At 41.9% G+C, this 17624-nt stretch overlaps 1 protein-coding gene across 23 annotated transcripts in view; it reads right to left on the reverse strand.

Moving 5' to 3' along the window:
• The window catches only part of clasp2 (cytoplasmic linker associated protein 2), a 358037-nt gene extending 341454 nt beyond the window's left edge, over positions 1-16583 (reverse strand). For all 23 annotated transcript variants that reach the window (XM_080193660.1, XM_080193667.1, XM_080193651.1 and 20 more), the window contains exon 1: positions 15971-16583. In XM_080193660.1, coding sequence (XP_080049786.1) covers positions 15971-16171 — 201 coding nt within the window. In that variant the 5' untranslated portion in view covers positions 16172-16583. The remainder of the gene's footprint in view (positions 1-15970) is intronic.
• Between the last annotated feature and the right edge of the window lie 1041 nt (positions 16584-17624).

The following is a 17624-nucleotide window of genomic DNA, read 5'->3' on the forward strand; positions in this document are numbered from 1 at the left end:
CAAGTAACATCACTAACCCATGGTGGACTTGCCATTTTCTGGGATTTTCCATCAACGAGCCCTTGAACATCAACTCTTGTTAGTCTATTCTGCATTGTCAAACATTACGGCAAAGCCGACACCCATTCCTCTCTTTAACTTGCCTATATGTAACCTGCTGATAACTCTTAGCTGACACTCCTCTACTAAGTAGATTTCACTTAAGTAGCAATATTGTCCCATGATAGCTCCCTGCCAACCAGAACAACTAAGCTGGGGTCAGGGGCTGCTGTCTTTATTAAATAGAGTTCATGCATTCCAAAAATTAAGTAGTTCCTTATTCTTGTCTTGTCTGGAATATACTATAGTGTATCGATGAACACTAAGGGAGTACATTTCAGGATATGGATGTGTGTGAGGGAATTGCTACGGGTGTGCACATAACATCTTATAACTTTGTTCTGTGATTTTAGAATATTACTTCCTTCATAAGATATTACAAGTTAAACTAAAATTGACAATTTACTTAATGAAACTTAAGGAAAAGCCATTCAAAATATGATTAGTAAAAGGTTAAATCAGTCTAAAATATCTACATAGCACAATATTGACAGGTGTATAATGCAACCTTGCTGTGCACACATGTTCCAGGTGGCTTGGCAAGTCAAGACAATCGAACATGTGGTGGATGACATGCAATATCATCAGCAATAACATGCAAGACCATGAAACAACAGTGCACAAATTGATTGCGGCAGAGATAGATCATCATTGGCCAGCTCCACGGTCTGAGAAAAGCAAATTACTGCAGATGTTGAAACTGAAACTACAAGACATAATGCTGGGAAATTTCAGCAGGTTTGGCAACATCAGTATGAAGAGAAAAGTTCTGATATTGAGTCCAGATGCCCCTTTGTCAAAGTTGACAAAGGGAGATCGGAACTCAAAATGTCAATTTTTTTCTCGCCTTATATATGTTGCCAGACCTGCTGAGATTTCCCAGCATTTTCTCTTTTGGTACACAGTCGAACGCCTCAGGTAGATATTTCAGATGGGTCTAATCAAACAAATAGATGTTAAGCTAACATGAAAAATAATAGTAGCAGTGACCAAAAGTTTGATCATTTGATCAAGAAATCAGTTCAAAGAAGGGTTTTAAAAGAAGCAGTGTACAGAGAGGTAAAGGAGTTGACAGAATAACTTCCAGAACACAGAACGTAAGCAGATTAAGGCATGACTGTACCTTGATAGGACAAAATGAGTTGGGGGTGGGAGGGGGGGGGTGGTTACAGGAGGAAAGCACACAGGAAGCCAGAACAAAAAAAAGGTACCAAAACAGGGCCAGAGTAAACTTTGCAAGTAAAGAAATGCAAGAGATTGAACACTGATACAATATTAATTCTGATGTACTGGCAGATTAGGACTCAACACGAGTCAGAAAGGATCATGGTAAAAGCCACTGTGTGTTTGATAAGATACACATGGCTGAGTTCTGGATGGCCTGAAGTTTCAAAGATGGAGAGTGGGAGACTGGTCAGGGAAGCAATAAAATGGTCAGGCTTGGAGGTGACAATGGCACGACAGAAGAATTTGTGCAAGGAGCTGAAGATAAAAGCTTCATTTTGCAGGAATTACAGCACATCCAATATTAGCTGTCAGACAAGCACTTAACATGACACATGGTGGCAAGGTTGTTAGTACTGCTGCCTCACAGTGCCAGGGTCCCAGACACGATTCCAGCCTCAGGTGGAGTTTGTACATTCTTAGTGTCTGCATGGGTAAATGTGTTGGCAACTGGGGTAGGTCAGGAGATTGGCCTGGGTACAGTGCTCTCTCACAGTCAGTGCAAACTTGGTGGGCCGAATCACCTCTTTCTGTACTAAGGATTCTAAAATCACCATTTATGGAGTTAAAAATGGTTGCAAAAGTACAGGATGGACATGGTAACATGCATGTAAAAGCTGACCTCATATCTGGAGATGATAGGCTGGAATTTGCCAAAAAGGAATAATGGTGTGAAAATGCATACACTGTTACAAATGTGCAAATCAGTTAGTTTGATGAGGAAGAGATATGCCACAATTGCTGAATGATCTAACACATCTTCACTTGAAACAAACAGTATCTCACACTGCTTTGCCTGGTGATTTTCATGAAGCCACTGGGTTTATATTAATTGCCTCGTAAACATGCAACACGTCAAATCTGGTGATCAATAGCAGAACACTTTCAAAGGCCTGATAATTATCAATGACATTCCTTCATGTAGCAAACTGTGGGATTCTTCAAAGGAGAGGGTTTTATTTTTCTTTCAGAATCCAATTTATTTTTCCCCATCTGCATTCCTAGTTCTGTGGCTAAATTGATATTGAATTACACACAAATTCACCTTCCTTCTTGCACTTACTTGTCAAGCTTTAAATCTCATTGATTCCATTGCTGACCAGCCACAACACAGCTGCCCACATGTCTGCAAATTTATGGGCAAAACACTTTTGAGCCTACAAGTGCATGAGAAAGTCTAAGAGGGTCTATCAAAAGATACTCCACTACAAAATTCTCAGTCCACATTATTACAGCATTGCATGGAGTAGTTCAGGGAGAGATTCTTGAGGGAATTACGGGTGGTCAGGGAAGGGGGGGATATTGCTGGTGATGCTCTGCCTGTAATCCGAGCTAAAATGAACCAAGTGACAGTAGTCCAACTGGACAGCTAACAAAGAGGCACTGGAAAACATGATCATAGGTGCTATAATATGTGTGACTACGGTTGGGGTCTCTGCGGTGCAGGGATGGAAGGCTAACTGAGGAGACCCAAACAGAGTTCTGGGTAGGACAAACATTCAATTGGAACTTGAAAACTCTTGGAGATATCTGATGGTGACGAGGCCTTGTCCAACACCTTCCAATCCTTCAAGGAACCTGGATTCCTCCAACACTGGCCTTTCATCCTGTCAATTTTTTCGCCTAACAATTGGTGGCTGCGTTGCATTATCTGTCGGCTCTCGAATTCCTTGCTGAACCCTCTTCCTATTCTTTTAAGTCCCTCCTAAAAATCTGCTTCTTTGACAGCCTCCAGTCAGCAACCCTAATGGGCCAGATTCTGCTGTCAAAATAACGATGAGGCTAATTGCACCCACCAATATTCATGTGCAAATGGTACAGTAACAGCCACAGCTACAGCACAAATGGATGGCTAAACACTCAAAAATTCATCAGCTGCTGCCCAAATAAGGCCACTCAGGAAAACAGCATCTTGCTATCTGGTCAACCATTGAACTGGCATCAAGTCTCACCACAAAGTTAGGTCAACTAATTTCAAGTCCAAGATAGACGAGCGTCAATTACCACAAGTGAACATGAAGTGTAACATTTCAATTGTTGGAGATTTTAGAAAATTAGTAAGCAATCTTTTCTTTGCCTCTTATCATACTCAATTGGACATAAAATTCATCCATTTTGGTTTACACTTCCTTCAAATCAGTTGATTCAAGAAGCACAGTTGCTTGTCCTATTCACTCAGGTCCCACACGAACTGGTTTTCGGCTGCACCATTACAAGCAAGCATTTGAAGTAATTTGCCAGAAAAAGCAACTTAAAAAGCCAAAACATACAAGGGTGGTCTACCAATTGGTCAGATGCCTTACTACAGCAAATTATGGCCCATTACTTCCTCTAGCTTAAATGTGTCTGTTTACATTCCTATGAACTGCAACAAATCATGCTTGTGTCTCACAGAACTCCTGTCAACTACTTGTTCTACATTTAAGAATAGAAACCAATTTGCAATGGAACACAAAATGCAGAGAAAACTCGGCAGGTCTGGCAGCATCTGCAGAAAGAAAACCAGAGTTAACACCTGATGGCCTCTTCTTCAAAACATTTAGAAACAAATTTTCCCATTTCACCTGCCATGGCAATGGTAGTGGGCAAGCAGCGGACCATGGAAATCGGCAGGATATTTCAATTTCGGGGCAAACACAGCCCTTAGATTCTCAAAAAATGTTAATTAAGAAGCTGCTTCGCAAGAAAAGTAAACAGCCTTGCTTTTAAATGTAGAGAAATAATCCTCCTGATTGTTACAGCTATTAACCACTATTCAGTCAAATCTTCTGTAACAGCATATCTGAAACATTTTAGTTCTGGCGAAGATACTGGCCGTCCCTCAGATGCAGTGAAAGACATGACGACATGACTTGAAAATTAGCACACGTGTTCTCCAGATCTTCAATCCAAGCCAGTTGTCCTCAGTTGATATTTCTTAAATGGATCATGTCATTATTTTGTGGGCATGACTGTACACAGATGGGCTGCCATGTTGCCCTACATCACAAAAGTATTACACTTTACAAAGAGCAGGTTACTGCTGTGAAGCTCTTCTACACCTGCTGAGGTCACAATTTTCTTCCCAAAGGCATTTTAAGATCTTTTGAACATACTGAAGTTTTCTGTCCGTTAGAGATGTAAAATTGTATTGGAGATTAATGCCAAACAATTAATACAAGTGGCAACCAGGAGATTCTGTTTCCGGAACAAAGAGGTCTTTTCCTAATCCAGGTGGAAGGGCTCTTCCAGTTAATGAAGGAACTGGTAAAATTAGTTTCATTGTATAATAATGTTAAGAGAAATGAGATAGCAACTCAGTAAATCATGCAACTTAAGCTTGTTCTAATATTTAACCTCAGTCACACTAAAAATACCTTTTGAGGCTCTACCTCGATAAGTATGATTATTATCTAAGTGTGCTTTCAGTGAGAACATTAATTCTAATCCAAAACACATTTAGACAAATCTACAAAAGCAGCCCTTACTGCCAGAAGTAACAGTTCAGATTTCATTCTGATCTCTTTTAAAGCAGAAAACAGGTAAAAACTCAGATCTTTGAAATACTTTCTGAACTATTTCTCACTTCAACTAGAATTCCAATTCTATTTGCAACTCATTTTATAACAAGTCGCATAGTGCCTCATTTAACAATGATACTTTCCAAGGCAAGTCATCAACAGTGCAAGTTACAAAGGATTTAGATACGATGATGTTCCACATATGAAACATTAAGTTATTTGTTTTCTCCACAGATACTGACATATCTGCTCAATATTCCCTGAATACAAAAGATCTATATTCTTTGGGCCAGTGCAGAAATCCAACAGGATAAATTTTGTCTGCAATCATAATGACAAGATAGAATTGGTGATTTGACAAGATGTGGTCAGCGTGAATGGAAAAAAAAAGCAGGTACTTGCACATAGGGGGAAAAAAGGTAGCCAAAGATTTGGTGGTACTTAGTAGTCAATGTACCCAACCAGCAGATAAGATTTATATTTTAACTTCAATGTCACAAATGCTTGTGATGTATAAATCATGATATACATACTATGTTAACCTATGAGGGAGCGAGTTATCTTAAATCTGGTACTGTGTAACGAAGCAGGTAGAATTAGGGATCTTCTTGTGAGGGATCCTCTTGGGATAAGTAATCATAGTATGGTTGAATTTCTGATGCAGATGGAGGGTGAGAAAGTAGGGTCCCAAAACAGTGTCCTCTGTTTGAACAGAGGGGAGTATGATAAGATGAGGGCGAAATTGGCTAATGTAGATTGGGGGCGCACATTGGTTTGTAGGACAGCTGAGGAACAGTGGAGGATTTTTAAGGAGATCTTTTTCGGTACTCAGCAGAAATATATTCCGATGGTAAAGGAGGACCGTAAGAGAAGGGATAACCAGCGTGGTTATCGAAGGAAATAAAGGAGAGTATCAAATTAAAAGCCAATGCGTACAGAGCAGCTAAAAATAGTGGGGAATTAGAAGATTGGGAAAGATTTAAAAAACAACAAAGAATGACTAAGAAAGCAATAAAGAAAGGAAAGATACAGTATGAAACTAAACTAGCTCTATATATAAAAAATAATTGTAAAAGATTTTACAAATATATGAAGAGGAGGAGACTGGCTAGAGTGAATGTTGGACCCTTGGAGGGCAAGGGTGGGGTGGGCGGGATTTAGCGGTGGGTAACGGGGAAATGGCCAAGACTTTAAAAACGTTTTTTGCATTGGTCTTCACGGAGGAGGGCATAAATAGCTTACCGAATATTAAAGATAGAGGGATGGTAGGAGATGAGGTCCTTAATACAATTACTGTCACTGGAGAGGTAGTGCTTGGTAGACGAACGGGACTGAAGGTAGGCAAGTCCCCGGGACCGAATGGAATGCATCCCACGGTTCTGAAAGAAATGGCAGAGGTGATAGCTGATGCCTTAGTAATTAGTTATCAAAATTCGTTGGACTCTGGGGAAGTGCCAGAGGATTGGAAAACAGCTAATGTTACGCTGCTGTTTAGAAAAGGTAGCAGACAAAGGGCAGGGAATTATAGGCCGGTTAGCTTAACGTCCATAGTTGGAAAAATGCTAGAATCCGTCATCAAAGAAGAAATAGCAAGACACCTGGAAAAGAACGGTTTGATCAAGTAGACACAGCATGGATTCATGAAGGGGAAGTAGTGTTTAACAAATTTACTGGATTTCTATGAAGACGCGACTAGTGCGGTAGACAGAAGGGAACCGGTGGGTGTGGTGTTTTGAGATTTCCAGAAGGCATTTGATAAGGTACCTCACAAAAAGGTTGCTGCAGAAGGTTAGGGTGCACAGAGTTGGGGGTAAAGTGTTAGCGTGGATTGAGGATTGGTTATCTAACAGGAAGCAGAGAGTTGGAATCAATGGATGCTTTTCTGGTTGGCAGTTGGTTATCCACTTTGGTAGAAATAATAGTAGGAGGGATTATTATTTAAAGGGTGAAAAGCTGCAGCATGCTACAGTGCAGAGGGACCTGGGGGTCCTTGTGCATGAATTGCAAAAACTCACTCTACAGGTGCAACAGGTGATCAAGAAGGCGAATGGAATGTTGGTCTTTATAGCAAGGGGGATAGAACATAAAAGCAGGGAGGTCTTGCTGCAATGGTACAAGGCACTGGTGAGGCTGCAACTTGAGTACTGTGTGCAGTTTTGGTCCCCTTATTTGCGAAAGGATATATTGGCCTTGGAGGGAGTACAGAGAAGGTACACCAGGCTGATACCAGAGATGAGGGGGTTAGCTTATGAAGAGAGATTGAATACACTGGGCCTGTACTCATTAGAGTTTAGAAGGCTGAGGGGGGATCTTATAGAGACTTACAAGGTAATGAAGGGGCTAGACAGGGTAGAGGTAGAGATAGAGGTAGAGAGATACTTTCTGCTTAGAAAGGAAAACAGAACTAGAGGGCACAGCCTCAAAATAAAGTGTGGGGGGGGCAGTTTAGAACGGAGTTGAGGAGGAACTTCTTCACTCAAAGGGTGGTGAATCTCTGGAATTCTCTGCCCATTGAAGTGGTGGAGGCTACCTCGTTGAATATATTTAAGTCACGGGTAGATAGATTTCTGACAGGCAAGGGAATTAAGGGTTATGGGGAGAAAGCAGGAAAGTGGAACTGATTCACTTCAGATCAGCCTTGATCTTACTGAATGGCAGGGCAGGTTCGAAGGGCTAGATGGCCTACTCCTGCTCCTATTTCTTATGTTCTTAACAATAGTTTAATAGTTAACAGGCACACAAACAGAATTAGGTACAAATAGCCATATCACTGCTAAACAGCTTATCTAGATGACTGAGGATTAGTGGAGGAATACAGATGTTAATTCTGAGAATCACAGAATGCAAGAGACACAGACAGCCCAAATACAAAGAGAATCATACAAGAACCAGGCTATAATCACCAGCACCTGCAAAAGCAGACAGACATTGTAACATCTAAGAGCTGAGAGACCAGTTGAACATCTTACAGCCAAAAGGCCATTTTAACAAGTGTTAGAGACATGGAAGTGCAGAAATCTTCATAAAGGCAGACCAGGAAAATACATTTCCCAGACTTGGATCACTCACCATGTATTGTGTGGTACTAAAAGATGGATTTGACTTACAAAATTATTTTAATTTGGATCTTTGGGAACAGAGAAGTCTTAAGCAGCTTAGAATCAAATATATCTTGGAAAAAGGGGTAATTTCTATATAAACTGTGTGTTTCGTAATTCATATTCAGTGGTCTTGGAGTATGTCCTGTGTGCATGTATTTATCTGTTCTTTAATAAAAAATATTTAATAACCATTACAATGACTGAGCTGGTTATTCTCACAGTGGGTTTGATGTGACTCTTCACCCTTGCCAAAAAAACTTATACACCTCCACAAAGTTGAAAAATCGCATTCAGATAATCAGTGTGATTTGTGACTCAGTACATCAGTCAATTTTTTGTGCACATTTGGACAAACAATACTTCTGTTCACATTTTGTACTTGTGCCCATCCCAGACACCCCTCCTCTAATTTTTCTCAATTAGTTTTTCAATTTTTTGCCAAACGTCTGACTAGAGGAAGAGTCACTGGCTGCCATCACTTTATATCATGCTGTGAAGACAAAGATGAATTTGGCAGCCACAAACTCTCTTAGAATCATTAAATCTTTACAGTTGACCCTTGCCCCACAACAAGTTACATTTCAATAACCATTTCATTATTGGTTGTGTTAAATCTTGCGCAGATTTTAATGATTGTCTAATTGTTCATAATTATTTTGCTTTAAACCTGACATTCTGAAATTTATACCCAAATTGTTGAGCTGTTGGTGGAATTTACAGCTGAGTCTCTCCCCCACCCACCCCTCCACACAAGATTGTATCAGAAACCCTTCAGCTTCACCCATTCCTTCGGACTACTTTGCACCAGTCAAAAGTGGTGGGACCTGACTCCTCTCCATACTCCAAAGAGACTTCTATAGTTTGGATAAGCATGAGGCCTTCAATCTGCAATAGGAGGCTGCAAAACTGAATTGATGAGTCACTGGCAACCAAATCACACAGAGGCCAGTTGCCCTGTTGGTACTTGATTTTGTGAAAAATACAAGCAGTGGATTTATTTATACACAGAACTACTAAAGGGGAAAATAGTTCATGTGTTTCAAATATAAATCAAAATCCATTTACCATTAGACAATTTCTCCTATATATACCCAATAAACATCCTGTTACCTCAAAAGCATGTGTACCGCAATATGGGAACAGATGAAATACTGGATCAAGGATGGAGAGGACAGAAGATTTGAAGCTCAGGATAGGAGAAAAGAATACTGAATGTTGAGTCAGGGTCAAATTTTGACCATTTTAAAGAGCATGAAAGTAAAAGGGCAGTATTTTAAACACAGCAAGTTGGAATTAAAAGCAATACAAATTGGCTGTTCAGAAGAATAGAAGTGTAGCACAAAAGCAGTGGGGATGGGAAAAAAATTCATACATTTGTCAATTTTGATGTCAAGGTAATCCAGGAATTTATCCAAACAGATTGCACAGAATTTATGGTACAGGAGCAAGCTACTGGTCCACCTTGGCCTCTTAAGGTCAAATCAAATAAACAAACTCATGTTAAATCAGGACAAAGTAAAAGAGGCAGCTCCCCAAAAGGAGGTGGAACAGCCCAAACAAAATTGAAGTACAAAGGAAACTTAAAAAACAAATTAAAATGTGATTATTAGTCAATAATGCAGCCCAGCCCCTGCGGTGCCCAACGGGCAAGGAGGCATCAACTGCACCCGCATGCTCAGCAAGGACACCTGGCCATGAACGTAGCCACGGTAGAGGTGCAGTCAGGATGGACAGTCTCCTCTACTGCCCGCTGCCTGGACCTTTAAGTGGCGCACTTCGCCAGGAGCATGGTGACGAGGAGGTCGCCATCCCAACCCACCCCTCTCCACACCGGGTTGTATCAGTGTTTATGTTCAGCATCTAAAAGTAATCATCCAATTTCAGAGAGGCACAATGCAAAACCAAACAAACTCGTTTCCAATCTCCCTGCAAAGAAAATGTGACCTCAAACTACGGTCGCCTCAGTCTTACAAATTTGTAGCTCCACTTCACTTCCCAACTCTCAAAAGGTTCAAATACTTGCAACCAGCTTCATTAGAACTGCCAACTAGATCTCCACCCCAACCCCTGACGTCCCCAACATCAGAGATACCAGTCTTCAGCCAATTTGATTTATTCCACTTAATAAAGAAACAGCTGAAGGCACTGGATATTGCAAAGGTCATGGGCCCCAATGATATTCCCGCAACAGTGCTCAAGAACTCACCACACTTGTAGCCAAGCAGTTCCAGTACAGCTACAAAAGTGACAACATGGAAAACTGCCATTGTCCAGTCCACAAAAAGCAGAACAAATCCAATCCAACTTAATTACTTCCCAATTGATGCATTCTCAATTATCAGCAAAGTGATGGAAGATGTTATCAACTGTGCTATCAAGCCATAGCTACACAGCAGTCATCAGGGCCACTCAACTCCTCAGAACAGCCTTGGTCCAAACATGGACAACAGCTTAACCTCAGTGGCAATGTGAGAGTGACTGCCCATGATATCAAGGCAGCACTTCAATGGGTTTGCATCAAGAAACCCCAACAAAATTGAAGATGATGAAATTGGGGAGGGGGCAGGGGGAGAAACAGGCTGAAGCATCTTCAGCTGTTTAATGGATGCATTCTATTGTGTATGCTTACAACACCAAATTCTATCTCTTCTCACTATTACTAACTAAAAGGCCACTCTTGTTTTCAAACTGCCAACTCATCATAAATTTCTGGATGACAAATGGGCTGGTGCACCCCAGTCTAAAATGACATACTCAATAAAAAAAAACTTTACATTTAAGACTTTATAAGACAGCAGGTATTCACTGACCAATATCAATGAAACAGGTGTGCCTGCTTTCTCAATTGTTACCAAAACCGAACTTTACAAGCTGGTCACGTTTCAAAATGTCTCCTTAAACGCAAGGCAATGTTTGGAATTCTGGAAGGGGGCAGCTGTTGTTATGCACATGCATAATTCTGTTATGTGGAGAAACAAATCAGCTACTAATCAGTAATCTGTAAACTGTCTGTGCTTTATATGCTCCGTCTGAGGCCAGAACTCTCCATTCACCTGACGAAGGGGCTAACCCGAAAGCTAGTGAGTTTACCATCAAATAAATCGGTTGGACTGAAACCTGGTGTTGTCAGACTTTTTAACCACATTAGAGACTGCAGAGATGATTTACTGGAAGTGCTACCAGGACTGGAAAATTTGAGCTACAAGAAAAGATTGAAGAGGCTGCGTTTGTTTCAACGGGCAGAGAATTCCAGAGATTCACCACCCTTTGAGTGAAGAAGTTCCTCCTCAACTTCGTTCTAAACCGCCCCCCCTTTATCTTGAGGCTGTGCCCCCTAGTCCTACTATCCTTTCTGAGCAGGAAGAGTCTCTCCACCTCTATCCTATCCATCCCATTCCTCATCTTATACGTCTCAATGAGATCTCCCCTCATTCTTCTAAACTCTAACGAGTACAAGCCTAATTTATTCAGCCTCTCCTCATAGCTCAACCCCCTCAGCTCTGGCATCAGCCTAGTAAACCTCCTCTGCACTCCCTCCAAGGCCAAAATATCCTTGCGTAAGTACAGCGCCCAAAACTGCACACAGTACTCCAGCTGCGGCCTCACCAATGCCCTATACAGCCGCAGCAAGACCTCCCTACTTTTATATTCAATCCCCCTCGCTATGAAGGCCAGCATCCCATTCGCCTTACATATTTTTATGACGTGGGTTGATGGGTTTTTGATAAGAGAGGGGATTAAGGGTTATGGGGAGAGGGCGGGAATGTGGAACTGAGCCACAACAGATCAGCCATGATCTTATTGAATGGCGGGGTAGGCTCAAAGGGCTAGATGGCCTACTCCTGCTCCTATTTCTTATGTTCTTATGAAAATTGGAGATTCAGATGAGATTTAGTTGAGGTGTGTAAATAAAAAAACTTTGTTGGGGGGGACAGGGGAGGGAAGAGGAGACAGATTTAAATAACTAACAGAAATTTTAAATGGGAGTTGAAAAGCTCTTTCAGGCAAAGGGTGGTGAGAGTTAGACTCATTGACTAAAAGACAAAGTCCTTGTTGATTTGAAAAAGCAGTTCCAAGTGGCCTGAACAACAAGGTGAAGTCGCAGATAAGAATTAGAAGGAACAGGCCTCTGGGACTTTCAAAAGCCTGTCCCACCGTTCAATATAATCTTGACTGATCTATGCTGGCCTCAACTCCTTTTCTGAATCATTTCCCAATAGCTTTTTAAATCATCAATATTTATCTACCTCCACTTCAAATATTTCAAATGATCCAGCCTCCATCGTTTTGGGACAGACAATTCCAGATTCACCACCCTCCTATGCACCTCACTTTTAAATGACCGGCTCTTCATCTTGTAGCTATGTCCTCTTGTTCGAGATTCTCCAACAGGTGAAAACATCTTACCATGTACCTTATCAAGATCCCTCAGGATCTTGTATGTTTGAATAAGGTCACCCCTCATTCTTTTAAACTCCAAGGAATCCAAACCCAGACTATTTAACCTCACTTGATAGAACAACCTTTTCATCCCTGCTATTAGTCTGGTGAACTTTCTTTGGACAGCTTCCATTGTTACTATATCTTAAGATAAGGAGACCCAAATTGTACGCAGTATTTCAGGTGAGGCCTCACCACCCTGTACAGTTGTAACAAAACATCTCTACTTTCAAACTCCAATCCTTTGCAATAAAGGTTTTAACCCAAGTAGGGCCTGCCTGCTAGCTTTTTGTGATTCATGCACCTACATCCCTCTGTCCTTCACTCACCTGCAGTCTCTATTTAGATCATCATCTGCCTTATGATTCCTCTTACCAAAATGTATGACCTCCCACTTCCTCACATTAAACTCCATTTGCCAAGTTTTCACCCAGTCACCCAATCTATCCATACCACGGTGGAATCACAATATCCTCATCACAACATGTCCTTCCACCTATCTTCGTATCATTGGTAAATTTGGAAACTTTACGTTCATGACCTGGAGGAAAGAACAGAATGTAAATAATGAACAATTGCAGGCCAAGAACTGATCCCTGTGGCATTCCACTAGTTAGATCTTGCCCCTCTGAAAATGACTCATTTTATTCCAGCTCTTTTTTTTATATGACAGCCAGTTTTCAATCACAGCTAACACACTTCCTCCAATTCCATGGGTTTTTACTTATGCATTTGCCTCTTGTACAGCATCTGTCAAATGTCTTTTGAAAATCCAAATACAGAACACCTACAGAAAATGGAATCCAGCTGAATAGATCTTTTTGGGGCTGATAAACTCAGGGCCAAATGACACTTCTCAGCTTCTACAATCCAAAGCTACGTGCAAATTATCTGAAGAGCAGAGTCTCCTTGAAATCAATCACTTCAACTTTGCCTTCAATCTTCTCTCTCCTGACAATTTCCTTAATGGCTGATTTTGTGACTAAAGTCTAAGGTTTTTTGTTTCACAAGAAGAGCACTTCCAGCTCCTCTCCACAACTCAGCCTCGCATATACAGGTAAAACTGATAGCAACCAAACTACAAAGCAGCCATTGTAACTTGAACCTTGAACAATTTTGATTTTCATGCAACCAATATTAATTTCATGCTGCGTCATACACAGAAGAAGTGTTCATCAGGAGGACAACAGCCCAGATGTATGTCAGAGATCAGACATACCACCCCAAGATGTGCTGCAGCACCCAAGTGAAGTCCCAATGCACTAATTCAGTGAGCATTGGCATGGAATTCTGAACTTCCAACAGACAATTCTCCCGAGCCCCACCAAAAAGTCTCCAACTCTTAATTAGAATTGGAGACTTCAGACAGGTTAAATTTACCTGGATAGTTACCGTGAAAGTGATCGACAGCAAAATTAAAATCTAACTCCTGTAACTATACAATTGAGCCACCCCCCTCTATTTCAATTGTGAGTATCTCTCAAAACTCCCAACTTGAATATCTTTCATCTCCCCGACCCAAACTTAGTGCCCTACCCAGCTATTACTCTACCCCTTTATCTCACCCATTCTCACAAACATACCCAGAAGCTTTGGGACATTTAAAACCTGACTTAAAATCATCTTAAAAACAACATATGCTTGTTCCTTCAGATTCCCTCTGACAGTTCTACAGGATCCTCGTCCTGAAGGGGGGTGGAATCGGAGGCAAGGTAGTGTTTCTTTTAAAAAAGGGCCAAAAACAATGGTTCCAATCCTTAATCAGAAGATTTGAACGATGGTTTAAGCTGCAATTAAGAATTAACATTAAAGTAGGTTGATGTTTAGTCTTGATCACAAGTTATGTTGTTTCAGCAGAAAGGTGAGCAGAATCATAGCATATAATCCCAGAACACTGTTAATTCTCTAATCCAGAATAAAAGACTTTGCTTCAGTAATAAATCTGTGGCCTTAGTTGCCATTTCTCAGGTTGATGTCAGTAAATAAACGGTTTAGTTTTATGCAGCTGTTCCAATAAAGGCTTTTTTCCCCACTCCCTCAAAATGTTTGCTCCTTTTATAATGTCTCTCATCCTCCAGCAATCCAAATCATCTTTGGTCGCTAGGTAAAGCCAACACTTCTCATCTGTCAAATGATGTCACCTTAGACCACTTTCGGTCATCAGAATTTTATATCCCCTAAGGCAACCTGGCCATTCTCTTGCAGGTTTCCCTGACATCACAGCACAGATTGAAACTTGCTGTGTCACAAATTGTAGACAGTTGTGCATTATGCTACCCTATAGCACAGCACACTGGAGCACAAGATGCATTACATTACTTGATTTGATTTCTTCAAATAATTTGGCAAAGTAGTGTACAGTTCTCAAATTAAAGGCTCACAAATTTAGGTAGTTTCACTTCAATTAACACAATGCAATAAATATGCAAACCTTGCAAAAAGACTGAGTATGAACAAAGCAACTGTCAGGATTTTCAGATTAAAATCACTTCAAAAATCAGAAAAATCTGTGACACTGACATGTTCAAAAATATTTTTAACACATTACTGCTATTTTACCAATTTAAACAAATACAAGTACAAATATGCACTGTTGACTTTATTTCATTGAACATAGAGAGCAATCTGCAGAACTAGTTTTTGCTTCTCTGGTGCTTAAAAAAGTGACTTTTCAAAAGTTAAGTTGATAGTCAAACAAACCCTTATTTTGAACTGGTGGTTAACAGAAAACATGAACTTCCAAGGAAAGCCAAGTTTGGAAGCCTTTTAACAGGAGATGGCTGCAACTACAATTTAGCTGCTCCCTTGGCTCTAAATTTGGACCCCAAAGATATCATTTTCAAACGACACGCCTAGACATATCACTGTTATGAAATCAATTAATCACCATGCAAGAAGTTCCATGGCAGTCAATCTATCTGTAATGACTATTCACTGAACACATCAATACAATGTTTCATCTACACAAACCAGAAAAGAAACGCAAACTCACCAAAGTATATAGCGTTTCCTAACAAAGGAGATAAAGTCGCCTCATTGTAGCTAAGTAAAATCTGAATTTTGAGCCTTGACGCCACGCAGGTCACAAGATACTGCAGCAAGTAGGGATACAAAAATTGGGAGATTCTACCATGCTACGCAACATTTTGGACGTTACTGGATACTGCAGCATCGCAGGGATATGGACACCACGAACACGAAGACATTGCAACTCGCCAACTCAAATATCGAGTTAACAAAAAATACCACTCACCATTTCAGCATCTCTAATTAATCTTAGTTTTGCCTACAGGTCCTGGTGAATTGCTTAGCCCTTGCAACCTACTGGCCAACTTCCGGAAATCTCTGCCATTCGCAGTTATTGCCGAAATGTCCCCTTGCGGGCAACGGATCAGACAGAATTACAACAGATCCCAGACGAGGTCCCACCTACTTTCCTAAGCAAGCCCAGCCTCGCAACAGCTTAGTAAACTGAAGAAGGATGTGGGGTCATTCAGCTGAAAATGAAGATACTGGGGGGGGGGGGGGCGCGACAGGATGACTGATCGGACTCTGCGGGGTACAAGAGGATCACTTCGGCAGTCACTGGGCTCCGCCTTCGCTTACCTTGAAGTTGCTCGAGTTCACCCATCCCGTTAGCTCGTCCACGATGTCGTCCAGCATTCGTTTTGGGTCGTGATCCACGTCCGTGGACCTCCTGGGATCGCCCAAGTAATCGATCAGCTCCTGGCCGACCTGCAGCCGCCGGCTCACATCCCTTTGCGCCACTTGCTCCGAGAAATACTCCAAGCTGCATTCAGGCTCCATGTCTGTCAGGGCCGGGAGGCTCTCACAAAGTTAGACTCGGATAGGCTCCTCTCCCACCACCTGCCTGAACTTCAGATGGCACCGTACACTTCTTGCAGCCTCAAAAAGAAAGAGGATTCGCCGTTGCCCTCTGTTTTTTTTTATCCGCCACCCCTCTTGGACTTGTCGGTCAAGTGGCGAGCCCTTCGCCCGAGTCCAGGCCTTTTACTCTTCACTCCTTCCAGACTCTTCACTCCCACCCCCTTTCAGCAACTCCAGTCGCAGCAGCGCCTCCCGACACAAGATTCGTCCAATCCCTCCCATACATATAAAAAAAACTTCCCCCCCACCTTCAACTCCGTAATTCACCCTTAAAACGAATTATAAATAAACCAGAGCACGCATCGCACCAACGAATGACGACTGCTGCGTCCCCACCCCCTGTGGCAACAGGCCCGCTCCCGTTCCGCCCGTCCGCCCTCTTCGCCCGGCCTGTGCGCACGCGTGCCGGGGGCAGCCGCTCTGACGCAACAATGGGTTGTGGGTGCTCGCGTGCCGGAGCGCGAGCTTTCCCCCCTCCTCTCCTTTGAAAACTAACGGCGGTAAAGCAGCGGCCCGCACAGCCGGCACCGTGTGCGCACCAGCAGGGAGAAATCTCACGTGTGTACTCATTTTCATTTACTGCGCGGTAAAAAAAAATGAATAAGTTTAGGTTATTTATGGATTTCTTTTGTTGATTACAAATACGTTCTGACAAAACAATCACAAATATGCAAAGAACGAATATGAAAGATACAATACCAATGGCTAACGCCATCCATTTATCAATAACCAGCTCCTATTTAGGGAGGGTTCATGTCCGTTAATTTTCCTGGCCATTGCCCTTTAAATACACATCAATTTATAAATCATAATTTACAAATCTACAAACTGTAACACAACAAAAATAAACATTGAAGCATATCTGTGGCCTCCAGGGCACTCTGCCTTCTGGGTTTTCCCTGCCCTGCAGGTACTTGTGCTCTGGGATTACACTTAGGGATGTTCGGCTGGAGGGGGGAAAAGTGGAGGCCACCCCGGGCCCACTCTGTCCAGACCCTCCCTTCTGGATTTTTGGCCAGGGCAGTGGGGGAGGCGTTTAAGGTTATTTAAGGGAAGCCGGCATTGATTTCATTTAGTTTTAGTTGATTAATTAGTGTGGCAAGTCAGCTCACATTAACACTGCAGTGAAGTTATTGTGAAAATCCTCTAGTCTCCACACACTGGCGCCGGTTCGGGTATACTGAGGGAGAATTTAGGATGGCCAATTCACCTAACCAGCATGTCTTTCATACTGTGGGGGGGGGAAACCAAAGTACCCAGAGGAAACCCGTGCAGACATGAGGGGAACGTGCAGACTCCACATAGTCACCCAAGCCAGGAATCGAACCCCGGTGCTACCCACTGTGCCACCGTGCTAAGGGACAATCATAAG

The sequence above is a fragment of the Carcharhinus amblyrhynchos genome, chromosome 8, assembly GCF_965287045.1.
Source record: "Carcharhinus amblyrhynchos chromosome 8, sCarAmb.v2.hapA, whole genome shotgun sequence".
In the NCBI taxonomy this organism is placed as follows: domain Eukaryota; kingdom Metazoa; phylum Chordata; class Chondrichthyes; order Carcharhiniformes; family Carcharhinidae; genus Carcharhinus; species Carcharhinus amblyrhynchos.